This window comes from Euwallacea fornicatus, chromosome 1, assembly GCF_040115645.1.
Source record: "Euwallacea fornicatus isolate EFF26 chromosome 1, ASM4011564v1, whole genome shotgun sequence".
Taxonomy (NCBI): domain Eukaryota; kingdom Metazoa; phylum Arthropoda; class Insecta; order Coleoptera; family Curculionidae; genus Euwallacea; species Euwallacea fornicatus.
This window is the reverse complement of record NC_089541.1, coordinates 2,939,209-2,966,793: the sequence shown is the minus strand read 5'-3', so window position 1 is coordinate 2,966,793 and position 27,585 is coordinate 2,939,209. Positions and strand designations below refer to the sequence as shown.

At 35.0% G+C, this 27,585-nt stretch overlaps 2 protein-coding genes across 11 annotated transcripts; both read left to right on the top strand.

Annotated features, from left to right (window-relative positions):
• Positions 1 to 891: 891 nt before the first annotated feature.
• Positions 892 to 20,420, top strand: ovo (transcriptional regulator ovo). 10 transcript variants are annotated; one of them, XM_066299501.1, is made up of 9 exons: positions 892 to 1,324; positions 13,420 to 14,285; positions 14,345 to 14,551; positions 14,605 to 15,016; positions 15,075 to 15,277; positions 15,454 to 15,633; positions 15,726 to 15,870; positions 17,011 to 17,135; positions 17,193 to 20,420. In XM_066299501.1, the coding sequence occupies exons 1-9, from the start codon at positions 1,153 to 1,155 to the stop codon at positions 17,361 to 17,363; spliced, it is 2,481 nt and encodes an 826-aa protein (XP_066155598.1). In that variant the 5' UTR covers positions 892 to 1,152; the 3' UTR covers positions 17,364 to 20,420. The 10 variants fall into 10 exon arrangements, with proteins under 10 accessions (XP_066155598.1, XP_066155761.1, XP_066156238.1 ...); XM_066299664.1 differs by having other exon boundaries at positions 893 to 1,324; positions 15,454 to 15,618; XM_066300141.1 differs by having other exon boundaries at positions 894 to 1,324; positions 15,075 to 15,181; positions 15,454 to 15,618.
• A 4,170-nt stretch (positions 20,421 to 24,590) lies between these two features.
• Positions 24,591 to 26,927, top strand: LOC136343834 (cystathionine beta-synthase-like). Its single transcript, XM_066290804.1, has 10 exons — positions 24,591 to 24,916; positions 24,970 to 25,082; positions 25,142 to 25,491; positions 25,546 to 25,632; positions 25,684 to 25,843; positions 25,896 to 26,021; positions 26,070 to 26,247; positions 26,301 to 26,435; positions 26,491 to 26,678; positions 26,738 to 26,927. Exons 1-10 carry the CDS (start codon positions 24,771 to 24,773, stop codon positions 26,818 to 26,820), a joined length of 1,566 nt encoding a protein of 521 aa, XP_066146901.1. The 5' UTR covers positions 24,591 to 24,770; the 3' UTR covers positions 26,821 to 26,927.
• The last annotated feature ends 658 nt before the right edge of the window (positions 26,928 to 27,585 follow it).

Here is a 27,585-nt window from a genome sequence, read left to right as displayed (position 1 = left end):
CGTTGCTTTACGTTAACTCTACTTAACATTACGTAAATGTATAAACCAGAAATTATTTCAAAACTAGTAAATAAATACATAAAAATTTTTAGTAATAGGGAGAGAAAAAAGATAAGAATGCATTTCTCGACTAATATTTACTTGAATTAGGTTGAATGAAAACCGCACGATTTAGATTCAACCAACGAAAGAATTGCTTGTTCATCATTCATCTTGTTTTTTTTCGCCCAAGAGGAGACATCCAAATATCCAGAAGACCCTTTATGGAGAGGATTTCTCTGAACCTGTTTTCCTCCTCTAGGAGGAAGTGCAGTTACATAATATGAAATCTTAATTTAATTTGATTCACCACAAGACTATCACATTCCTGCATCAATAAGTTCCAAAAGCTTCTTCTTCGAAGGTTTCTTGAGGTACCTTGCATCGCAAATTAGACGTACTCCATGACCCGCCCCTATACAAGCATATATGTACCTGTATACATATACCTGTATACATTTCTGATAAAAGCAACAGGTTATACACACACTCATCTAAAACCAAAATTAGGGTGGTATAAGGGCGATGTTGCCATGTCTCTTAAGTTTTTATGACACCCTTAAATTCATGAAGTAGGGAGAATCTCAGGTAACATAGTTTGTTAGACGTTGTAAAGCGGCAAATTTGCATTCAGCAATAAAAGCAATGTATATGAAACGTAAAGGTTCAATAGGTGCCATAAAGCTCGACCTCGTTTTAGGGGGTGATTGTAAATCTGGGCAACCCTACAAATTTTTAAAGAGGCCTCCCCACTCCAGAGGTGGCTCAGTAACATTGACGAAGCGGGTTAGAACAACAACTAACTGGGTACCAGCTCTGTGGACTAGAGGGACGAGGAGGTGCGGGGGTATCGTGCAACGGTTCCGCTGAGGTACCGGTCATCAACTTAGTCGCAACAAGGTCCCGACATAAGCAAGACGTGTGTAATCGGTACCGAATCAGACCGCCTTCTTCTGTTATCCTGGTAAAGGACAATCGGCGGTACCTCTCTGTCAAGGTTCCCGAGTGAACGGTACCACTGCCGTGGTAGCGCGGGCCCAGTCGCTGGGTTCTCGCTTGCTGGATTAATACTGTGTGTTTTTGTTATGTGATTTGAGTGGTGACTCGGACAGAATGCCGAAAATATTCTTGATCAAGAACCGGTTGCATCAGCAGCAACAAAGGCTTTTGGAGAACCAACATGCCGCTCAAATCAAGAACGATTTGGGGATTGAGAAGAGCGATGTGGGACCAGCTTCGCCACCATCGCCCAAACCTCTCTCCCTCATCGTACCTAAGAAAGAAGGTAAGTTTCTTACCGGTAAAAATGCACATTTGACCTTCAAATTCTGTACAAAAATAATAACCAAACCACAAAGTGGTTGTACTGACCGGTATCTCCGAGGAAGTTTTTTGCATTTTTTACCTGTGTTGGCATGGTACTTAGTACCACTTCTAGCATTGATTTTTTCATGCGGTTCCGACACGGTTCGCTACATATAGTCAATTAATTGGTTTTCTTATTGTCATCTTCAAGGGTAATTGTACTGTGGAAAATCGGCAAATTATAAAACGAAACTCGTTTGGTAAGGATTATTTATAATACAGTGTGGTTCAAAAACGAGATAATTTTTCTGTAAAGAAAGCACTTTAATGCAGAAATTTTCAAAAAATAATTACATTTTTAGCGTGTAGTTTGCCTTTTAGCCGAGCTCATAGCGTCAGCTGCCTTGGTCACTTTTGCCGTTGTTAAATTCCTGTGAAAAGAGGAGTTCTTTAACTCAAATTTCAACTACGTCTTCTTAAATTTCTTTAACAGATAAATAACCTAAAAATGCAAGTAATCGTAGGTTCATAACACGCTTCGCCAATCATTCCATTTCTCCCTGTAAACCTTGATGAAATTGCCGGACCTTCAATTCAAAGGTTGCTTGCTTAATCGACTCCTTGAATCCCGGAGATGTTATTGCGAAATCACTTTAATTAGTAAGCACATCATAAAGAACAATCCTCCTTAAGTTTGTGCTTTAGGTTTCATAAAACATAGGTTTATTCAACTAAAATTTAACAAAATATTACGTCTCCAAAAACGACACGTCTTTCGTAATTTTATGTTTTTCTAAACTCTCAGATTTCCTCACGATTTTGACAACACTGTAACCAGAGTTTAGTAGTTTGGTTTCACAGATTCTCATGTGCCTTATAAATAAATGACGAGCGCGATGCTGCCATATTGCCTTTATAATCCGAACGAATATTTCACAACCATGATTTTAGGTCTTTCATTGTTTTATCAAAATTTGACGTTGAAAATTTTTATTCCTAAAGTTCTAGACCATTAAACTGGAATTTTTGTACGAAAACTGTACAGAAATTCGCAGTTACATGCTATAAATTGACCCTGTTATGGTATAATTTAATATCTTTTCTGAACTGTTAGATATGGTCATGATTCTGGTGACATTGCAACTTAGAATGCAGCGTATTTCTATCAAACTTTAAACGAAATTTTTGAAAATAAATGCGACATTTGTTACTAAAAATGGTTTTTCGAAAAAGGTTTAGGATTTTTAAAAACAAATGTTCCCATTTTTCTGTTTTTGATAAAATCTTTTTTCTTGCTCAAAAAAGAATTCAGTACACTGTGAAAACGTAGCAGGAGTAAAATCCAAAAATCTCGAATTGCTTTTACACCTACTCCATTTTCATTGCGTACAGAGTTTATTTTGAGCTGACTATTGGTAACTGAATATTTCTTAAATTCGCGTATTTAATTTGATTTAAGTTTTGATGGAAATTTGATTTTTTCCATTGTTTGAGGAGTGACGCTGAGTCCGATTCCAATTACAAAATAAAATACATTAAACCCGAAACCCATAACGGATTCAAAACAGTCATAAAATCCATAGCAATTTGAAACTTGGGGCACTCTTAGCCGGAAACTGCGCCGCATTGACTTAAACTACCTGAGTTGGTCAAAACGCGCAGGTCTCGCCGATCTAAGCTTTTCACATTCTCGTAATTAGATTTAAAGTTTTCGATTCCACTCTTTAACGAATTTTCAGTTTTTAATCTTGAAATTTTCCTTTCAATCAAAGCTTTGATATTCCTCCTTGAAGAGAATGATGTTTTTTTTAAACTCCGGCTTAACGTTTTTTGCTATTAATAGTAGTCAGATTATATTGACATATTATCGCACTGAACATCTAATGGGTTTTTATTGCCACTGCTAATTTTGTTTAATGTAAATTCAAAGCCAGTTCAGTATTTTTGGACGTAAATGAGCAGGGCCGATATGTTTAAAATTATTCATTTTTAAATATTTTACGTTAAATAGAATTAAACAGTGCTTTAAAGAAAACAGTGAACAAAAGGTCTATTTATCCTGAAGTAAAGTATCATGACAATTGTCCGATCGGTAAATTACCGCAATAAGTCATATTGTGTTTGTCCAGAAATGTTTTTATTTGACCGTCAACTTCAACGATGACAGAATTAGTGACGTATGCGACGTAAATGACGGTGACAGTTGACACTTTCAATGTATTGAATGAAATAGGCCGGTAATTCACCGAGGGATTACGTAGACCAGCAAAACGTTATTTCGCTGCTTAAATTTACCAAGATTCTCCTGTAATTTGCAGTAAATCGCCAATATTTGGAGCAGTAAAATATATTTTCTTGGCAGGATGTTTGACATATTTACCCTGAAGCTAAAAAAATTTCGGTGGTTGTACATCAACCATCCCCCCCCCCCCCTCTCCCTAGTTAGAACCCGAATATTACGAGTAGAGTGCCACCGCTTTAAAAGTGACAATGTCTTAATAATGTCATTTAATTGAGTAATTTGCAATAATAAAAACCATGACAACCTTGCGACGATACGTGTTCTATATGTTGTTTACATTTTTACTGATGCACGTTTCAGTTACCTGCAATTAAAAAGCGATGTTTCATTTCAAATTGAACAAAAAAAATCTTTACTAAGGGCGTTTCTAAGTCAGCACAGTTTCTCCTATCCCTCGTGAATAAAATTCTAGCTAATTTTCTTGACAAGAAAAAAAAAACCTGAAGCCCTCAGGTTTTAAACTTAAAAGAATACTCTCGCCTTGAAATCAATTCGCAACCTAATTCCAACCCCTCTTTCAATATCCAAATCTTTTGAATATGCTTATTTGCAGTCTCCCCCTTTCTCATCTTTCAATATTGAAATCAATTATAAGGGGGTTCTTTTCAGATCGAATTCCTGCCACACACAGCTGAATAATCTTTGAACATGTTCTTTGTTCCACAAGGAACGAACACGTAACACCTGAAACAGTTTTGCACACAGTTGGGTCTAACGCAAGTGTTTGAGCCCCATTTGGTGGGCAAGTTGACCATGAAGTTCCTATTTCGCTCCACGGGGACTTACGGTGAAAAACATTTATCGAATGTCAATGAGGTGCAGTTTGCTCAAAAGCTTTGGTACCAAATTGACCCTATTACATCTTATTTTTTTAATTTGGCTGGCAAACCATGCAACTAAGCCACATGTAATGAATTCAAATTAATACAATCTGGTATTAATGTACGTATCGGGCGCAATCTTTACAGGTTTTACTTTTTTCAGCCTTATTATTACATTTGGAATGCCAGTTACCAGACCATAAAATTACACACAATCCCTTTTCCTGCTTAAGGCCTTTGACATTTCTTCTGCAGCCTCGTCAGTACCACTCTCTCATTCGGAAAACCCCACATGGCATGAATAAAGGTAGAAAAGTGGTTTTTTTCTCGATTGTCAAGATTATAAGATACCACGTTTTAAGGAGAAATAAAGTTTAAAATCCCTAGAAGTTGCTAGGTTTACATCATCCTGCCACAAAAAAAGTCTCTTCAAACAAGTTTAGGAAGGGACCATGAAAAAGATTGGCTGTAAACCAAGCCAAACTGACCATGACAACACCTCCGGTCTATCTATACCTGCCCCAGGACCCATATTTTTACTTCTCATCTTAAACCTAAACACACCATAAATGCCTTATAGTGGTTGTAAATATCCCGTTACCAGTGCAACAAAAGCACGAATTGGCTCCCAAAATCAATATTTTGGTGCCATGGTTCTGGTCCTGGGTTTCTCGTAGAAATGCTTTAAAGAAGAACATTCATAATCCTCTAATCGCTCTTCGCATTTTGTGCCTTCAGCCATTATTTTTGGGTCTGGTACCACTTCATACCGTAAAAGGTATTATTACAGCCTTGGAACTGCAATTTAGAAATATGAAAAGAAACTTATTGAAAACGTGTTAAAATCCTTATTGTCTCAAAGGTGAAGTTCAAGGTTTCTATGAGTGCATCTATGCACGACATAAAACACAATCTCGCGGAATTTGTTACTTAACAATAATTGATGCAATCGTTTAACTTTCTCCACTTGTGATATAATGCAACTTATCTCATCCAGTTTCTGGGTCATTATCAGTGGATCGGTAACGGTCGACTTTCTCTTTGAAATCAGCCTTGTAATGTTAAAAAAATTCATTGATTTTTTCACCCATGATGTTGAAGAGTATATTAAAACACTTTGCGTACCGTAGCACTATTACAGTCCAAGTTACGAAGTTAGTGCAGGGCTTTACGAAATAAATTATTAAAAATTTGCCTAAAATTAAAAATATAAGGGAACAAAATCGGGTCAGCTCAGTATGCATGAAAGTGGAGGGATCATTCAATACAAGTTAAGGAAAATCTAGGTAAGTTCAGGTGATTGCAATATCCAAACTCTGAAAAAGAAAACCTTTTTGTAATATCTGGATGGTGAACATTCAAAGAAAAATATTAATCGGATTGGGAGAGTAAGACATATTGAAATACAGGCCAATTTAAGGTATAGCAAAATGAAAAATTCAATTTAGTATGTGAAAATGTTGGAACTATATCCAGTCATTTTGGAATAGTATAAAATCGTAGAAAACAATTTCATGTTTTTCTAAAACGATTTCAGGTCAATTCCAATTTTTGAAATATTATAGAAGTTTTATCAGGTTGAGGGCATTCAAAAAAATGAGATTACTTCAAATTAGTACTAAATTTCGTAAAAATATAAGTTAAAGTTAAAGAAAAGTTACCAACTTGGAGAAGAATAAGAATTTACAAAGATATCAATGAATAACCACGTTGCCAAGTAATTCAAGAAATTTGTAATTTAGTGATTTGAGGCTAATAGCAAATTATCGAATTTAACATTTTCAAAAACTATTTTTTTGGAATTTAATGAAATGAGAAGAACAGTGACATATCGCATAGCAATATACCAAAAAGTAATATGAAAGTAGCGAAGCGTACTGTGACATGAACATGGACATCATATTATGATGGAAAACTTGAAAACTTTGAGAGCCAACGTCGCCAAATGATGCAACAGATCTGAGATTTAGTTGATCTGGTTAAGCAATGGAGACAACAAGAATAGGAAATCTGTTAATTTAAAGATTTCAATTTGGAGTTTTCAAAATATCCACAAATCAGGAAAAAATGGCAATATCTCTCAAGGCAATTTTCACAAAAATTCTTAACCGATTTTGGTAGACAGCACTGAAGGGGGATAAACGACGTTGTTCAAGAAATTTTACCATTCAGAATACTTTAAGAAATTTATTATTTTACAATGTAAAGAAATAATAAGAAAATCGCCTATTCAAAGTTTACAGATTTGAGTTTTTTTAAATTCAGTGTGCCAAAATTAAACTGTACTATATCAGTTTGCACTTCCCTCTAACATGGTCAGTACATTCTGACAGAAATATACAGAGCGTTTGAAAATAATTATGTTGCCAAATATCCAAAAAAATCTGAAGCCACCTGCTTCACGTTAGTTTCGAAAATAGTTCAAATTGTCAGAATCAGAATAAACTTTTTGACGGCCTCAGTTTTTCATGGGATATAACTTCACAAATTTCGATAATTCAGTGGTACGACAGTTAATTTTTCATCAGGAATACACTGTGCTAATCAAAAGTATAGAAAACTTACAAAATTACTTCCTTTGTCCGATTATTAAAAACTCCATAATTCTCCTAATAATAAAATTACGGGACCATTACTGAAAGCGGCAAAAGGGCTAAATTTGCCACACAGGCTTCTTTCTGCACTCCTAAATGATAGTCTAAATTGTACTTAATGCAATTATGAACAGCACAGAAATTTAAATAATTGTGACACGTAAGAAGAAACGTATTTTTCGAAAAAGTTGCAAGAGAGCCAAGAAAATAGTCTTTCATGATAGTCCTCGCTTCATCACTCTTACAATCATATTATAACTAGTTACTATTGACGTCTTAAGCTTAACACTAAAAGTTATACATGCTTATATAGTCCAAATTATTTAGGATAGAGGATTGTGTATGTTGATCGTTTGTGAAGTACGAAATGAGCAGTTGTTGGACTATCTTATATCAAGTGATGAAGACTGTCTAACGAATAGTGTAGCACTGAAGAAAAAAGGACAATTTCTTTTCGTTTTTATTATTTAATAATTCAGTACCAGAGCATATCGTGTTATATACATAGAGGTCTGTTGTACACAACGTGTACATGTCATCATGGACATATTTCAGGTATTGGGAGTATTCCGCAAAATAACAGAAAAATGCTAATAGACCTATCGTCAAAAAGGCACCACTTTTGATATGCAAGGTTGGAAAGTCTCAAATTTTACGGTTTTCTCACGTAATCCTTGAGTAAAATTTTTGAAAATGCGAAACGCCAAAAATCAAAATAAAATCATTAAAATGGCTAAAATTCAAACATGGCTTCGTAGATTATATACCGGAATGTGTAGACTGGACTTTCTCAATTTGAATCATTAGATGTTTTTTTTTTAATTCTACGAAAACGGTGATATATTCGCAAATACTGGAAGAAAATAAAAACCTAAAGAATCGAAAATGGAATTTTAATTTGGTATCAGAGTTCCTACAGAGCGTTCCAAAAAAAACGTATGAATCATAAGATAGTACGCAAATGCAAAAAAAAGAATAACCTGTAGATAGCTATTGACAATTTTGACATTTTGTCGTAAAAGGTCATAAGGAAAGTGGATGAACGAAATACCCTAAAATTTAACTCAAAACACATGTGCGTGAGAAGACACAAACTATGAGAAAAAAATGTGAAATTGCGCCACCCTGTATATCGAAAATGGTGCGTCTTTGACCATTGAAGTATTTTTTTTTTATTATTTTGTCGAGTACTGTCGCTCCCTAAAATATCTTTATGATGATATGTTACACCCTGCAGTGCGACAGTTCACATTTTTGGCTGGGAATGGAAGCATAGGTAAAACTCGCATGGAAAATGTACATAAATGATTAAATTAAAAATAAATGCCGACCTGACAATGTTATGCTAAATTGGTTCAAGTATATGGGTATTATTGATAATGGAATGAATGATAACTTTAATATTGAGATATTGGGCTGCGCAACGACTGATGGTTTAAAACAGTTTCAACTAAAATTTAACAATTCGTTATAATATTGTTAATGCATTCGCTAGATCTAGACGGAAAAATGAGTCAGGGCTGGTCTAAAGGTTTTTACACTTTTGTCGGCATCTGCACGTTTATTCTTTACCTTTCTCTTTAGTACTTCACTCACTGTAGTACCGGTTGTCCTGGAACCATCTTATATAGTGTTAAAGCTATCCAAACTTTATCCCCTCAGTGACCGACAAACATGTTTTCTTTCCTTTTAGTGACCGATTAACCATTTCTGGCAATTACCATTTCGTATATTTAAAATGAATTTTTGATTTGTTAAGATTGTGATGATGAAAAAATTCATTGCGATATTTGTATTCAGGAATATGGATAATTGCGTGTAATAAAACAAAATAATTAAATATAGAAATATATAGGATGAATCTTTCAATTGCGGACGATTTGACAGAAAAACTTAACGAATCAGCTGCCTAAGTGACTGTCCATTACAATGACCGACGCATTGTCACCAGTCTTGAACGAATGACCACCCATATGTAATCATTATTTTGTTGCTTTCCAGAATCTCATTATCTTTGAATTTATCCTTGATCCTGGCAACAACCATATATACTAATTACAGCCATATTCTAGGATACAAAATTATAATAATTAGTACTAAATTCTGCCGTGTTTTTTGCCATAGCACGAACTAAAATCACCGGCAAATCAACTAAAACAAAAAACATTTTTTGGGCTAGTTAACTCTTATAATTATTTTCGAATGTTATTGAAAAAAGAATGGAATTACATTGTTAGGACATCACAATCGTCGCGATAAGTAACGACAGTTGTTTCGCATAAAAAACATACAAAAAACATGGCGAACATCCTTCGCATTGGCTATTGACCCAGGATGAAAAAATACTGGTTTAATTCGATCAGAAGACCTTGACTGCGAGTATAGTTTTGAATGGATGGTTTAACAGCTAGCTAAGTCCAAATTAAAAAATCGTTATGGAACGAAAAGCCGTTAGAATACGAAATTTGATTTTTATTGCTTCATTGAATGCTGATTTTTTTTTGGTCAATGGTAAGTCATTGACTAAGTGCTTCCGGTAAAGTGCAAACATGCCAACTCGCCCTTTTATCGTTGTTTTTGTAATAAAAAAATTAAGAAATACTCAAATTTCGCCCTCTTAGAAAGCACTTTCTTGACAGGATGGCGAAAGAACCCTCTTCCTATGGTTTTCCAATTAGAAGCGCATTCGCCACTCTGCCCTGAAGACTGGTGCACCTTCAGAGAATAAGAATTTCGCTGGTGTTAAGCACAAATTTGTTCTTCACATGGTTCCAATTTCTTCTTTTGTTCTTGGGCCGTTTGTTTCATGCTAAAAATGCAGGGTACCGGTTTGTACGCAGGTGTTGCAATGTTGCCAAAACCTCTCTAAATTTTATGACCGAGTCTTTGATCATGCTTGTAGAGCTCCAAAAACGAGCTTGCAACACTGCTTTTCGTCCTGTTCACTCTTCTTTTAACCTTGAACAAAACTACGCAGGAACGTTATGTTCAATGCCCTGTTACTGCTGTGAATATATAATATTCTGTGGGCATACAAACTGCCTGCTTTTTACGGTTGGGTTACGTCACAACAAAAAAAAAATAGACGAATCGAATTCATTCGATTTAGTTTTTTGGACAAAAACGGTATCCGTGTGGGATTCCTGTAAATTTCATTGTAGTGGAAGATTCTGCAGCTTGAAATGACACTCTGTGCAATATAATATTGTAGCATGAAAATCTTGACCATCTTGGTCTTACTGGGTTTCAAAACCGCGAAGACATGTTAGATGGTTAGGTAACCGCAATATTGTCATTCAAACGGTTTCCATATGTGCGAGACAAGATATAATAGTGTAATCGAAGCTATAAAGAGTCATTTCGCAATTTTCTAAGGTCATTTTCAGTACTTTTTTCAATTGCATAAAAAATTCAAGATTGAAGTGGTTAAGATTTACTTATGCAATGCTACAATGAAATTTGTGGCATGGAAACCCTCATTAACACGCTGGAGAAGCGTTGTGTCCTCAAAAATCTATAGTTTTCTAAGATTACTACTCCTTAATAATCGGCATACCTGGAATATTTCTAGGGTATTCTAGAATCTTCAACTCTTTACTGAACTCGGTTTATCCTGTATATTGTAGAATTTCCTATTCTGGGCATTTCATTAAATTGTTCAGGATATATTCTGAGTGGTCCAGAAATACCACAGATTACTTCTGCTTCAATTCTTTGTTCATTTTTATTGTTTAGTTGATGTGCGAATTTCTTTACTATGCCCTTTTCTATCCTCAATCCAAACCGTTCCAGAAATCTCCAAAATTCAAATACAGCCACAATATCAGTCTCTCTCCTCTTAAAAACCAATATAGCATTATTCAACCACGATCAAATCCAAAAACACCTAATTACCCAAAAATCGGATTTCCGGAATATACTTGATATTGTTTTGATTTCGAAGCCCTTAATGACCGATGAACCGGTTTGGTTTACACAGATTTCCAAAGGAAAAAAAGAAAGAGGAACCCTTAAAACAGATTTTTTTAGGTAAGGGCGAGTCTGTCTAACAATTTTTTAAGATTTTATTTATTATAACTTTATAATTTTCAAGCAGTGTGGCAATCTCAGGTAAAATTAATAAATGACTTTTTAATGGTTTTTGAGAGGGCGAAGCACTCACTCACATACATCTTTTTATATTGCAGTTTTCTAATGATTCAAAAACGAGAATTTTGGTAAGGTTTACGTTCATCTTGTGGCCCTGTAGTGTGTCAGTTGTAAGAAATAGAGAATTCCATGAGATTTCATAACGTAGTCCCACTCTCACCCTCGTAATCGTTCTAATATAATATTTTTAGGTTAGGCTGGTCTATACAGAACTTAAGTCGTTTTTGGGAAGGGTTTTAGATTATTCGGATGTTACGTGAGGAGGTTCAGTTTTGAATAAAATTGAAAACTTTGTTATTGTTAACGCCAGAGATTCCGGTTAGGTCTGGTAAATTAGATGCATCGCTACTCTTTGAACTGCCTCATTACGTGTGCATAGAGAAAAATCCATAGAGCGAGTTATACTGGCTCAAAAGTGAAAATGCACTTTTTTTAGCGTAAAATTACTATTAAAGTCTGCTTGAATTAACTTTTATTCGAAGTTTAAAAATTGGGTTTTGAAAGATTTAGGCGGGAAATGAATGTAATTAGTATGTAAGCTCTCTTTGATGACTTTAAATTATTTTGAAGTTACTCCTGTGGGATTGTTTGTACCATGTAAAATCTGAAGATACAAATATTTTAGGATAATGTTAAAGGCGTGAAAATTTATTACTGTTAGAATGTCACGTAACAATTAAAAATGTCACGTAGATACTCGTCAAACAGCCTTAATAGGTATGGAATAGAAAGTCTCGTGGGGGTGGTTAAGAGCCGGTTCGAAATGGGTTTCAGTTGCTAGGTAAAAATGGATTTTTGGGTTTTTAAACGAGTAAGGAATGTATATTCTAACAGTATCTAAGCCCTTGTTAGTTTCCAGGTAAAAATATCGAAACTTTAAGTTAACTTTTAAGGCCTGCAATTTAATTGCTGTTATAGTTAAAGATTTCGCGTAGGTTTAGTAAATGAATTCAATTTTGACTCTTCAAGTTGTCCTATTATGAACGAACAGAATAAGTTTCATGGAATTGACTTGTAAAGGTGCAAAGGTCAGAGCCCATTTTCAAGCTCAAAATTGAAACCTTTTCGAAGGCGGTTTGAAGGGAGGATTTTTTCCGATTTTCATCAGATAGGAGGTGTGGTCTATAATTTATTTCTACTCTTTTTAGAGAGATTAAATTATTTGGAAGTTAAGAGAAAGGGTTTCAATGCAATGTAAAACTGCCAAAACATTGACCAAAGAAATAATGATTTTGATGGGTTTTGAGGGAATGAAAACTTGCTGTGGGTTACTGTTGTTCAGTTTTCAATGTTTTATACTGATATCTTATATTCGGATATAATTGAAAATAAGCCTAAAAAAATTTGATTTCGATTGAAAATTGTAAAATATTGAAAAAAAATTGCTGCTTTAACTGTAACTGCCGTCTTCTCCAACCCCACCTTTTTAACTTTTTAAACAATTTTATTTAACAAACAGCTTTAAACAGAACAAAAAATATTATCTTCTGACGTTTGTTTTTTTTTTAATGGTAGTTACGTCGCCGGTAATACAAATTTAGTTAAATAATAAGTAAACAATGAAAAAACTTGTTTGATAAGAAATTGCTTGTTTCTGGTTTTGTGCTCACAAACAGTATTCGGTTATTTTTATTTATCTCTCTCTTAACTAAAGGTTCCTTGTGAGCACAAAATCGAAAACAAACTAATTTCCTATCAATAAACAAGTTTTTGCATTGTTTATGTACAGTTTAACTGAGTTTGTGTTGAATTTTTTAACCAAATTTATACCTATTTTTTTCAAAAACTGATCGACAGATTTGGAATCACAGTACACAGTTGAATGTAGTTTTAAAAGACTTTCAATTTGAGGTGTCACTTAACTAATGTTTCAATTTTGAAAAATCGGCCATTTTGTGCTATCGGTGACGTAAGCAACATTTAAAAAAAGAAACAAATATTAAAAGGTAGTATTTTTATCTTACTTGTTGAAGCTTTAACATTTTTTTTAAATAATAATTTGCTAAAAAATGAACACGGCTGTGGGGTACAATTTAGAGCTGCGTTGTGTATAAATACATTGAAAATTAGAAGTTAATTAATAAAGTTTTATTTTCTAAATCGCTCTATTACATATCCACTTCAGATATCCTGGTATAGAACTTTTTAATAACTTAAGGCTCTAATAGTTTCACTATCTCAAGTTCTAAGAACTTTCCTTTGATTTCAGATAAAAAACTAGAAGAGCGTTGCTCAAAATCTGAATCTTCACTCTCCCAAGAAAAACCTAAGAAGCCCTCAGAACCATTCCCCCCTCGTCGCTTCATTTCCTCCATCCTTGGAGGGGATATTCCGTATGGTAGTCGAGGGCACGTGTTAACGCGAGCAGAAAGGAAGGAATATCCACCCATTTTACCCCCGAACAAAATTTCTCTTCCATCCAATCCCAAGCCAAAGGAAGACGTCCCCAAACCTCAAAACTTAGCTCCAATTCGACATTTCTCCGTTATTCAGAGAACCCCAAAGACGAAACGGGAAGAAGATACTGAGGTGAGATTACCAGCTCCTCTGGTGCATCAGGAACCTGAACAAGATCAGCCAATCGACTATCATATTCCCAAAAGAAAAGGAGAAGTGGAGAATGAAGAAGAAGAGAGACGGCACCGAGAGCAAAGAAGATCGCATTGCTCTAAGGTGAACAAACCCCTAATAAATGTTAGGGCAATTGTGGGGAAACTTCCCGTGGTCACTTCGGCTGCTGCAGGCCACGGTCGCTCCACCTCCAACGGAAGTGGGGCCAATTCAAACAGTGGTTCCAGTGGTTCGGGTAGTGGTGGTTCTATAAATTTTTCCGGGGGTTCTGGTGGAAGTAACAGCGGGGGTGCCCTCGGTGGCGGTACAGGGGGCGGTGGGATGAATCCTGGAAGGGATGGGCGACAAAATTACGGCCCTAGCAGCCCTCCTACGGGATCCCTTCCCCCTTTTTACGAATCCTTGAAAGGGGGGAATAATGGAAATGGATATAATGCCAACGGCGGATTTTCATCATCGTATCTGGTGAATGGTCACCAAAACATGGATTGTGACACCGGCCAAGTAAGACATTATTCTTGTGGCTTGAAAAATATCCTGTTTTTTTTTTTAATTTTTAGCAGGAACTAGCAAATTTGTCCATTAACAGCGGCCAAGCTTCGCCCAAGCAATATTCGACCTTGCAAAATGCCTCTTATGGTATAATAATGAAAGACGAGACTGATTTGGATATTTACGAGAACAAAATGGACCCCATGAATCAGCTTTTGCCTAATAACTATTCTGCCTATGATGAGAGCATGATGGTGGATATGGTGACTGGAGCTGTGGTAAGTTTGTCTATTTGCGCATTCAGGAGTGATTAAGAATATTTTAATTTCAGGTGGATCCTCTGCAATTCACAGCAACATTAACCTTTTCAAGTAGTGCTGAACATGCCCTTTTGGAAAGCCTGTCGGATGCGACAGATTTGTCCTCTTTCTTGCAAAGACTTCCCAGTGAGGAGCAAGGGGACAATGAGGAGGGAGTTAGCAATTCCAACACTGAGTCGGGACAGTTGCAAGTTGATCAGAACATTGACGGTTTCAGCGAACAGATGTTGAACAGAAACCAATATGAAACCAGACCTGGATATAATCACTCTCAGTTCTCCAAGATGTACCAAGACTCTCTACCGTCCTATTCTTCTTCCTTGAATTCTTCCTCGGATTCGCTCCAAGTTCAAATGCAGCAGCAGCAGCAGCAGCAGCAACAGCAGCAACAGCAAATGCTCTCTCCAACTTTGAGCTTCAATGGTACTGCTCTTTTATGTTCTGAGATAGTTTTTTATCTTTTTGTCTCTTAATAATATAGGAAGTGGACTAGATTTGGATTCACCTACCACGATGTCGTTGCCAAGTCCTGGAGCCGCTTCGTGTTCTTTGGATGGGGATGGCACCATAAGTCCATCGGCAGGCAGTGTGAGTGGTAGTGGAAGAAGAGAAAGTGCATCCTCCGGAGAGGTACCAAACGTGGGCCCGTCCCTGCAAGGCAGGGTAAATGTCTTGCAGAAGAGGGTAAGCAAGTTGATGCAGGCAAGAAGCTATAGGGTATTTGATATTGATTTTTTAAATAATAAAGCACTGCCCAAATCAAACTATTGCTTATGTTCTCAGGCATGTTTCACTTTTCCTTTTTTTACCGATGAAGATCTTTGCCAGCATTTCCAGATTTTGATTAAAATTTATTACAGCTGGGTTTGCCAAATGAGGTGCAACTGGAGTTTGTCAATGGGGGTCATGGGATTAAGAACCCCTTGGCAACTCAGGAAAGTCCAAGGCAAGGTCCGCGGACTGAGGACAAGACCAAAGTGGCCTCAGTCACCAGTGAGGACGGCCAAACAACATTCTGTTGTAAGGTACGCACATGCAAAGTAAGAGATTATTTTACTCATATGTGCACTCGTTCTACTACAGTTATTTAGAGATCAACATGATTTGAATAAATTGGAATTTTTACTTCCAGATTTGCAACAAGACCTTTGCCCTTCAACGGCTGCTCAACAGGCACATGAAGTGTCATTCTGATATAAAACGATACCTATGCACATTTTGCGGGAAAGGTTTTAATGATACTTTTGACTTAAAGAGACACACAAGAACTCATACTGGTAGGTACAGAAGAGTATCGAGGAGGTGTTGAGGATTAACGTGTGAAAAAATCCAGACATTTCCAGTCGTTGATAGTAGTGGCATTTAGGCCTTACGGTTTGAATACTAAAATGTACAGAATTTGCAGGATTTAGAGTGTTAGAAAAAGTTATTGGGGAAAGAATTATATTTATGACTGCTAGCAGATTTCTAATCACATCAGATTAATTCTTAAATGTTAGAGGACGTTGTCTTTAATAACTTCCAAATTGGATAAGATTTGGATTTGTACTGAGCGTTTCATAAACATAGCGACAAATGTTCGGGGAGAGTACAACTCTTAAAAACAAATATTTAGATCGAATACAGTTAGACCCTAAATAGCTTCGTTTTCGAGATACAGAGTGTTTAATTTCTTTTCTTTAAAGTTTCAAAAAAGATTCGCGATAAAGAATTGAAATCAGGAGTACGATATGGCAGAATAAATGTGTATGTTCTGAAGTAGGCAGAATATTTCCACCTTCAACAGCGGCGTCCTTGCGGCCATTCAATAGGGTGTTTTTAAGGGAAAAAAATGATACGTCACTGATTTTTTAAAATACGAATGTATATTTTTAATTTCTCATCAAATCTTAATAAAAAAGACCTCTTAGTATTTTGTTCTTCCAATAGCTGTTTTTAAGAAGAAAAAAATACCTTCTGCCTTTGGAAATTCACAAAAAAATTTCGACGTTTCTGGTGGGTCGATTTTGGTTTTTAAGAGGCATTGAGAGGAGTTTCGGTTAAGCTGAAAATTACCTATTCTCTCTTGAAAAATCGGGACCTACTCTAACCTGAGAGAAGTCAAATTCATACAGAAAACAGCAAAAAATCAAGATCGATGCAACATTAATTTTTTTGAAGCGTATGTGTAAGATCGATGTTGAAGTTCAGGATCGATTTTCTAATTTCTAAAACATCAGGAAATAATGCATAAATTTAATCATTGAGGACAATCCAAAATCGCGTCTAACATGCAGGAATCATCCTCAAAAATGCTAAAACACTTCTCACATATCTGAAGCATTATTTTTAGTAATTTTTTGACTGGAAACGTATGCATGCTTTCACACATATTTACATAGGCTGGCCTGTGCTAACTTTGGATTTCCCCATTTTAGGTGTTCGGCCTTACAAATGCGGCCTGTGCGAGAAATCCTTCACTCAAAGGTGTTCCCTTGAGTCTCACTGCCTCAAAGTTCATGGAGTGCAACATCAGTATGCCTACAAAGAAAGGCGGACAAAAGTAAGTGAAATTTAACCGTTTATGAACAAAAAAGTCATGAACGAATATTTAATTCAGGTTTACGTTTGTGAGGAATGCGGCCACACCACCTCAGAACCAGAAGTCCACTACCTCCACCTAAAGGAGAAACACCCCTACAGTCCGGCTCTTCTGAAATTTTATGATAAGCGACATTTTAAATTCACTAATTCCAATTTCGCCAACATGCTTTTACAAGTACGAACTTAACATAATCCCCATTAAGAGTTTTATTAAATAGTTTAGAGATTGTTGGGTTATAGAACTAGGAGAATCCGTCCAATAGAAGAAAGTACTTCCTGCAGTTTCAGACACTTTTCTTTGAGTTGGAGGGTCAAAAATCTATTTAAATCTCTTCTGTGATAATTTTAATTTAAATTTTTAACGTGTTTTGTCGTGTAATACTAGTTAGGTGGACACTTCCTATGTTAAGATGAAGTATAAAATTTCGAAATCTTTAGATTTCGAAATTTTTTACGCACATAGTACTACAAGCAAAAGTGGTGTTTTGACAACGAATTGCTGTATTGTTAAGTAACTTATTAACTCCATTTTAGCTTGTAGATTAAGGGCAACAAACACGTCTTTTTGAGGGCGTTGTAGACAGCCAAACTCAATAATAAAATCGGGTTAATCGTGCAATCATGGTGAATGGAACTGGGTAATTTAGGGTAGTCTTAGTTAAGTCCCTTATAGCTGTTGTTTCGTAATTGTTTTGAGGGAATATTTGCAAGGAAAGCTGTAGAAGACAAAATCGCTGATTATGCAGCCGTGTGTATACGTCAAAGTAAGGGGTCTTGAGTGTGGTAATCTCACCCCTTCTGCTTAGAATAAAAAATTAGAGAACATTTTTGTTACGCAATAATATATAGTGAGGTCGGGCAGTTTTCGTCTTAACATACTTTTAAAATTGGCAGAATAAAACAATTTTGTCTATTTTTCAATATGATCTCCTTATATCTCGTATCTATGTCGATTTTCAGAAGGACTAATTAACATTTCTTAGCCTTAAAAAAATAATCTGAAGTTTTTACGTTAAAATGTTGCACATTTGCTGAGTTGACTTCTTCATCGTTGGAAAATTTTCTACCATGCAGGTCAGGTTTTAATTGTGAGAAAAGGTAATAATCACTGGGGTCCTGGCTAGAAATGTAGGGTGGATGGTCCAGTTCTTGCAGGCCACATCGGAGCTCTGTAGCTTTTGCAATCGCGGATATATGAACTGAGGCATTATCATGTAATAGTCGCATACTTCGACTAAGCTTTCCACGATGCTTTTCTTTGGTAGCATCTCGTGATTTCTATCAAAGGGAGGCATAATAAATTCCGTTTATCGTGGTGTTCCTTTCTTTGAGGTCAATCAAAAGAATTCACTCATAATCCCGAAAACCCGTAACTGTCATTTTTTTAATTGACAGCGAGACTTTGGCTTTTTCAGGCGGTGGTTCCCTGGGACGTCGCCATTCCATTGATTCTCTTTTAAGCCGACGGTCATGATAAAGGACTACGCTTTCGTCCTCTGTCCCAATTTCCTTCAGAAGTTCTAAAAATTGTTTACAGCTTTCTACACGTAGCTAAACTTAAATTGTATAAAGAAGTTTGGGTACCCATCTTGCACTAACTGTATTAATACGAAGATGTTTATATGGAATTCTCAAAACTGGAGTTATAGAAAGCTCTAATCTTGCTGCAATTTCTTTGTTTTTCAAACGTTTGCCTGAAATAACTTCCTCTTTCACAGCAGCTATTGTTTCCAGTGTCAACTATTCAACAGGGCGTTTTGGACTCCGATCATCTTCGATGTTTTTACGTCCCATACGAAATTGCTTAGCCCAGTCTTTCACGGTGGGATGGGACACATGACCGTATGCAACGTCCATCGGCTTTTTTATTTATTTTTTTTGCAATTTTCTCTTTAGGAGTAAAAACTATCACCATACGATCCTAAATATTCAAATTTTTTAAAATTTTCTTAGCACTTAGACAGGAATTTTTAACTAAATAACAACTTCCTTAATTTGGCTTATTTTTGCCCCTCAGGTAGATAAAGGATTAAAATATCTAAACAAAGTTTGGTGACTTCCCAGGTTCACCCAAAAAGGGTCAAGATGGAAACTTTTCGATCTTACTATGTACGTCTTTTATCGCAAGGCACGATCCGTTTTTGCTGCTGCCAAGGTTCAAATATTTAAAATTTTTCAGTAATTTAATTTAAAATTGTATTTTTAAATAATTAATTGAATTTATCTTCTCAATTCCGCCTGCACATATTCCCACATTTATTTTACTGGTGCGAGAAAACTGCGGTGCTACAGGAGCCTCCCCTCGGTCAACTTATTCTCATAATATTATATTCATTATAATAGGCATGCATCATAGGAGTGATTAACGAATGAGAGCTAGGTATAAATGTGATGTAAATAGAAACCTCTTTAGTTGTTTAGTATTTCTGATTTAAGTACCTTTTCTACCTTCATTAGTTGTTACAATAGTTATTTTTCTAATAAATGCAGAAAGTGAAACTTTTCCACATGCGATTGTCGTTGTCTGAACGAAATCATCGAGAAACACACTTTCCGCATGAGTTAGGAACAATATTTTTTCTACTACCACGAATAAATAGAAAAAAAATTTTGTTTGTATATTCCAATATTTTTTTAATAAGTGCTTTTATTTCGATGTAAAAGTTTTAAATAGTTTATCCGTTTATGTTGATTTGAGGAAGATATCCGAGCTTTCTTAATGTAAGAAATAAGAAAATAAGACACTATTTATAACTAAAAAAATACAGTAAATAAGCGGGGAAAAATTGTCCGCACTCAACGCAGGAGAATACTACTTTTCACACGCAACTGCGTGCGACAAAGAGTCAGTTAAGCACGGTAGTAGGAAAATATAATTTTATTATTTTTGTAAATCAACCTCAGAGAAATCTCTTATTCTGATAATGGTTTCCCCCCTGGGCTTCTTGTTGTCTATATTGTTTCTTTGCAGATGTTTAATCGCTGTTAATGCAGTATTTATTATAATAATTAGTTTTATTATTGCTTTTTTTGAGTGGTAATAATCCTCGTGTTATCACGTCTCAAGTTCGCGATCAAAACGACGACTGGTATTTTATTAATTAATATTTTCCATAAGTTATTAATTTATGAACTTCTGTATTTATGTAACTCATCAATTTAAAGACATATTTGTACTTAAAAAATAAGACAAAGTGTATTGTACTTTCCTAATGTTGTTATACAATAAATTTTTATATATTGATTCTGAACGTTTTGCTTTTACCCGCAATTTAATACGTAAAAATCAATGTTGTAGAGCTTCACTCTTAACCAAATTGGTAAAATTACTATGTTCTCACTGGCAATTATTTTGTTCCAAATTGATTTCACATTTATCAATGACAATATAAATATTCAATGTCTCATCGTCATTTATGTATCATTAAATATCTTGGGAATACCAGTTTTTGAGTACGATTCCCCTTATTGAGTCTTCATTTTTTTTTATGTTTCTCGATTTTCGAACTCGAAAAGAGGCTTCCTCCTTTTTAATATTCATGACAAGGTAAATCGAAGCTGAGTAAAAATACTGTAGATAATGTCTAGTCGAAGTTTGTGTCCCAGACACAATAAGACAATTACAGGCGTTTAAAGGTTATTTGAGTTTTGCGCTATTTTTTCTATTTTTTCAAAAAATTTATACCACAGAAAAAAATCAACTGACGCCAATCTTTTATACAGAACCGCAATTGAAAGTATCATCTTTAATTGGGAGTTGCCATTTGTTGGTACTATAAAACAGGGACTTAGTGAAAAGCGAAGTCGTACCTAATTCATGATCTTCTCATCGCTTTCTCTCTAAAAAAAAATCAGGTAAAGTAGCTAATCTACGTCACTGTAATTGGACATTAGTGAAGTCCTAAGTATTACGTTTGATTAGAAAATATTAAATTTCTAGGTAATACAAGGTGTTTCAGAACTGCCAGATAAAACTTCTAGGGATTGTTCAGTAAAAAAGAACAAAAGACATCTGAGTATCAGAACGTATGTCCGCAAATGTCTCTCTAAGTCGTTACGGACTCACGTTACTTTAAGACAGTTATGTGCAAAAATGTGGTTTATCGAGTTTTATTTTAATTTTTTATAGTTTAAGTTGTTTGTACAAAATAACGTTACCGTAAGTGTTCAAAAAGTCATCCTTGAACTTTACCAGTTTCGTAGCTTACTAAGTCACCCGATCTAACACCTTCAGATTTATTTCTGTGGGAACATCTAAAATCTCTAGTTTATGAAACGCCAATGGAAACAGACCAGGACCTGATTGCACGAGTCACTGCACCATCTGAAGTAGTTGAAAACGATTATCAAACACTTAGCTAAGTCCACAGAACCCATGTACATACGTCTTTTAAACAGGGTCAATTATGTTCAAGGACGATATTTTGAACAATTATTGTAGTGTTATTTTGTAAAAATAAATTCAAATGAAACATATTAAAACTCGATAAAAACATTTTTGCACATTACTATTTTAAAGCGTCAAAAGGCCGTAGCGCATTAGGGAGAGATCTGTGGATACGGATTTTTATTCTCTGTTGCTGTACTATACCTAATCCTTAGAAATTTGATCTCATAGTACTAAAATAGCCTGTATAAATAAAGGGGCAAGCTGAGAAGCAGCGAATTACTTAAGATTAGCGCATAAGTAGATAAACACACAGAAAATTTTTACTAGATAATATATTCGACTCACTCCAATGAGTCTACATACGCAAGCGTAGATATAATAAAAAAGGATATTATTTATTTCGGGAATTTGTGTTAATTATAATATACAGGCATACCAAATAAAATCGTTATATATTATCTACTACACTACGCTACTGTGTTTTAGCTTCATTATAATCTGGCGTTGCAATAATAAGAAGCAGAGATTAGTCTGTGAGTCAATAATATTTGAGGTAATCGCTCTAGTAACATCTGAGATATCGACGCTCGGAGTTCCAAAATTCGAAAATGACTGAGAATATTTTATTTAGGGCATCCAGTATATTCTACCGAACCTGATTTTTGATGAATTGTGCAAATTAATGATATTTTCCTGAAATATGGAGGTCATGAAATGGAACTCTCTTGGAAGAGATAATGGAACTCTATTACTTATCTTACGTACCAACTTCAAGATACTTCTGTAAGAATTTATATGTATCTGTCCGTTATTTATGTATTCAGCCTTCAGAAAGTTTAAGCCTACGTAAATGATAATATACTTGTTCTTTATACAGCGCTTGTAAAAAGTTTTGCGACAGACTTATGACATTCATAAATTCGATACTTTAAAAAATGCTTGGACACGTATAATTTTACTTAAAAAGAGCATTTAATGCATTATTTTCGATATTCAAACTTTTCACGCTTATCCAGCTACTCTAGTAACTTTTTAGTTTCTAAGGGAAAGATACCCATTGTAGTATGTCAAATGAAAGGTAATTCGATAAGGGATACAACGATATACTCAAAACAAAAATTGGATCTGCAATCTTCTTAAAAGAAAAAGAACAAAGTGCAGATCCTAAAAAAATTAAAAGTTTTAATCTTTGCTTTCCATACACACAGTCCATTCTTGTTTCATTTTGAAAGGGAATGAAAAAAGGACAATAAGAGGCAGAAATTTCAAATCGTGTTCGATGTAAACAATTTTTTATATATAAAATATTTTGGTTTCCATAGCATTAATTAGTATTTGAATTCAGTTGTTTGGCATCTACCATAATTAAAATATCAAAAAAACGGATCGTTTTTTTGAGAAGCAAATAATTGAAAATGCAATCTTTTTGGAGTCTGCAGATCGCAAAAAAACTCACGAGGAGGTGTGCCTCATATTTAATAAAAAAATATCCAGATCGACCTATTGATAGAAGTGTAGTTCGTCGAATTAATAAAAAAAAATCTATAAACTGGAATTGCGAAAGCTGCTCCAAAATTTGGAACACGTCAAACAGTAACTGGTGGCAATAATGCACTAGACATTCTTTTACCTATCGATGAAAACCCCATATTGTCTACCAGCAAACTTGCCGATGAACTTGATGTATCTGGAAAATCAGTAAGAAATCTTTTAAAGCGAGAAAAATTTCATCTAATACAATTTTACTTACTCAAGAGTTGACGCTTAAAGATTTTAATCGTAGGATGGGATTTTGTGAATTTAAACAAAAAAAACTTTTAGTATAATAAATTTTTTTATAGAATTTTATTTTTGGATGAAGCAACATACTGCTTAAATAGATCTATTCATCGTCGCAATTGTTGCTACTAGTCTACAGGCAATCCTCATTAGATGCAGACTCTGCATCCTCATACAGAGCATACCCAGAAACTCATTGCAAGGATGGTTATAATCGGCTACCAGTTGATCGGTCCATTTTTCATAGCAGGGTGACTTAAACACTGCATCACCTTGGATTTATTACAAAACAACATATCCATGGATCACAGCAAGTTTCCTTCGACAACATGATGGAACAAGTAGCCAATAATATTTGGTTTCAACACGGTAGTGCACCACCACTTTATGCTATGGCTATGTGAGAGTCTCTTGATGAAATTTTCTCCAGGAAATAGATCGGTAGAAGCGACGCAATAGAATGGTCACCACGATCTCCAGATCTTACGTCACTCGATTTTTTTTGTGGGATCTCAAAATGTTCCGTTCGCAAAAATAGACCACAAAATTTAGATGATTTACGTCTTAGAATTCACACATAGGTTGAATTAATAATAGAAACAACACTGAATAATGGCATAAAAGAGTTCGAGGAATGACTGACGCATTGCCAAATTGTTACTGGAGTCCAATTTATTGAAGAAATTTCATTTTTGTTTGATGTAATAGTCAGTTATTTTCCTTTGTGTTCAATAATTTAATTTTTTAAGGAAACTGTATATCTAATTTTAGTTCTGAGTATACTGGTGTGTTCTTTGTAGAATTACCTTTGATATGGTATACCACAATAGGTACTTTTCCATTTGAAAATAAAAAGTTAATAGGGGAGCTGGATAGGGATGAAAAATTTAAACATCGAAAATAATACATTAAATGCCTTTGTTTAAATAAAATTACACGTGTTTAAGCATTTTGAAAAATATCATGTTTATGAAAATTATAAACGTGTTGCAATTCTTTTTAGAAGCGCTATATATTCGTGAACCAGCCAGAAGTCAACAAAGATTAATTAATAGCTTGATATGAATAAATAATATTAAATACTCTACCAAGGTCCTCACGAGAAAAAAATACTTATACATAAAATTTAATGCGTTATTATCTTTATAATCTAAAAATTAAATTAATCTCTTGAAATTTCATTCATCAACTCCTCTCTAAAATAATCATTTTCAGTATAAATCAGAATTTCAAATGAAATTTATGGTGGTACTGGTATTACCATAAAACTGCATGGTTGTGTGCTCTCTTAATGACTATGGTACTAAGATACCAGATTAATCTGGTATCGGTTCCGCCAGAACTAATCATCGTGACTGATAAACAGGTTAGTCGTGGTTCGTATAAATTCACTTAGAGACCAACGAAACTGGTGTTTTCAACATAATGGCCCCAGTAAACAACAAGAAGAACGATCTAGTGTGGATATCTCCATTAAACAAGGAGTTTACCAAACCTGGAATTGTAAAGAAATGCACGTGGAGGGAGAGTTTGGGGAAGAATGTGCCTTCTCCTCATACCAAACAAGATTGGTTAGTATCGAAAAATTCCTTTTGAATCCTTTTACATTTGAGACCCATTTTAGGAAGGCTAAATACACACATGGAGTTTTTCCAGATATTTTATCCATGATTGGGCACACTCCCTTAGTAAAATTGAATAAAATTCCTCGAGAAGAAGGACTTGAGTGCAACATCTGTGAGTAAATTATTATTGATTTATTATTATTTATTATTATTATGAACACACAAAATTAGATGCAAAATGCGAGTTTCTCAACCCTGGGGGATCAATCAAGGACCGAATGGTAAAACGCATGTTTGAGGACGCGGAGGCTCAGGGGTTGATTAAGCCTGGAATGACCATAATTGAACCTTCGTCTGGGAATACTGGCATTGCTATCGCATTAATTTCCTCTCTTAAAGGTTATAATTGCATTATAGTGATGTCAGAGAAGATATCTGAGGAAAAAGAAGCGGTAATAACTTCTCTGGGAGCTAAAGTAGTGAGAGTTCCAGTGAACAAGGCAGCGGCTGATAAAGACGGAATGTTTGGGACTGTATATCAAATACATAAAGAAACTCCAAATTCTTTTATCTTCGACCAGGTTGATTGATAACATAGTTCAACTGAAAGTAATTTTGAAATCATAACATTTCAGTTCAACCACCCGGGTAATCCACTGACCCATTACGACACTACGGCAAATGAGATCTTGCAGCAACTAGACAATAAAGTGGATATGATTGTACATAACTTAAATCTCAAGTAAACTTTTAAACAAAATTATTTCTAATAGGTTTTTGGAGGAGGAACTGGAGGAACAGTTACAGGAATAGGTAGGAAATTCAAGGAAGTCTCACCACAAACCAAAATTGTTGGGTTCGATCCTGAAGGATCCCAGTTTGCTTACCCCGAATCCCTCAACCAGAGCGATGTCAAATTCTGGGAAGTTGAAGGTCTGGGAATCGTCATTAAATCTAAATTTTTTAAATATAAATATACCCACAGGAATTGGCTATGAGTTCGTACCAGGAACCCTAGACCAAGGAGTCTGCGACTACTGGATAAAAACTAACGATTTGGAATCTCTCCCCATGGGCAGAAGATTGATAAAGGACGAAGGATTGCTTGTTGGTAAGTTTCAGGAATGAAAGCTACAAAGTATTACTTTCGTTACTTTAGGAATGAGTTCGGGAGCTGCAGTTGCAGCTGCAGTTAGAGCTGCCAAAGGTCTGAAGAAAGGACAAAATGTGGTTGTTTTTCTTCCCGACAGCATAAGGAATTATATGACGAAATTTGTTTCTGATCGCTGGATGGAGGCTAAAGCCTATCAACCTTGCGTGAATAAAAACAACTTATGGTTCGCATTGATCATTAAAAACAAAAGCATCATTTGAGAAAATAATCATTTAGGTGGTGGGAGAAGCCAGTCTCTAGCATCCCTTATAGGAAACCTGAATTAATCGACAGCACAGTTACTCTAGAGTCTGTTTTGAATCGTTTGGAAACTCAGAAAAAGAGCGATGCAATTGTCATTTTGTCCAATGGGTTTGCAATTTTTCACATCATGACAAATTTTAATATGATTAAAAATGTTTTTCAGGAGCATGTTGGGGACAGTCACTTGTGACATAATAAGAAATAAAATCATTTCAGGATTGTTGAGACCCACAGATTTGATTGAGAGATGTACGACAAGGATTTTGCCTAAACTGGAAAATAACTCCATATTGGGAAGAGCATTTAGAATTATTGAAGGGGACAGATTTGCTGTGATCGTGGAAATATCTGGTGAGTTTCAAATTTTGAGTAATTATTGGTAAAATAATTGTCGGTTTTGGTTTTTGTAGGATCTGGGACCGATAAAATTGAGAAGCCTTTGGGGATGATTTATGGAGAAGATATATATAAGTTTATTGCAAAAGGGCCGTGATTTTTTCCACGTACAATTTTAGGCGTTTAGAAAAATATGTATTTGCATAATTAATATTGTTGAGGAATTTTTTTTGCTGGTAATAATAAACAAGTTATTTTTTTGAATTGATTTTTGAAGAATTCTTTTTAGTAATGAAATTAGCTTTGAATATCCTCATATAATTCATTAAAATATTTTTGAAGTATTGGTGAATCCTCGAGAAGTCCGAAGCCTGTTGTCATAAGATTTAAAACTCATTTTGTCAAAGCAGAACAAACTTTAAGCCTGCAAAGTTCCATTAATTTCGAAGGTATTTGCCTTAAGAGAGACATACTACGCCACTGATTTTTTGGAAGGAGTTTAGAATTTAAAACACGTCCTATAATCTACCTAATTTGTGCAATATACTACGTTACTAATTTCCTACAGCCTCAACGCCTGAAAATTCGTACTACAAATAAAAACCCATTGGTTAGTAAAAAATTAGCAACGTATCGAGGAGATTTAATAGAGAATGCATGTATGATATGTATATGTATACGAAAAAATTGTAAAAATTTATTTCAAATTTCTTTATAATGAAACACACTCCTTCACTCTCTTCTATAAAGCTTGACAACTGGTGCTAAAGTAGCTTATTTGTTACCAACAATAATAGGGCATTATTGAACAAATTTCTTAAAAAATAAATAATAGAGGTAAATGAAAGAATTTATCAAGAAGTGTTTTCGCAAATTATTTGAATGAGACGTACTACGCCACTGACAATGATAAGCTTTAAGA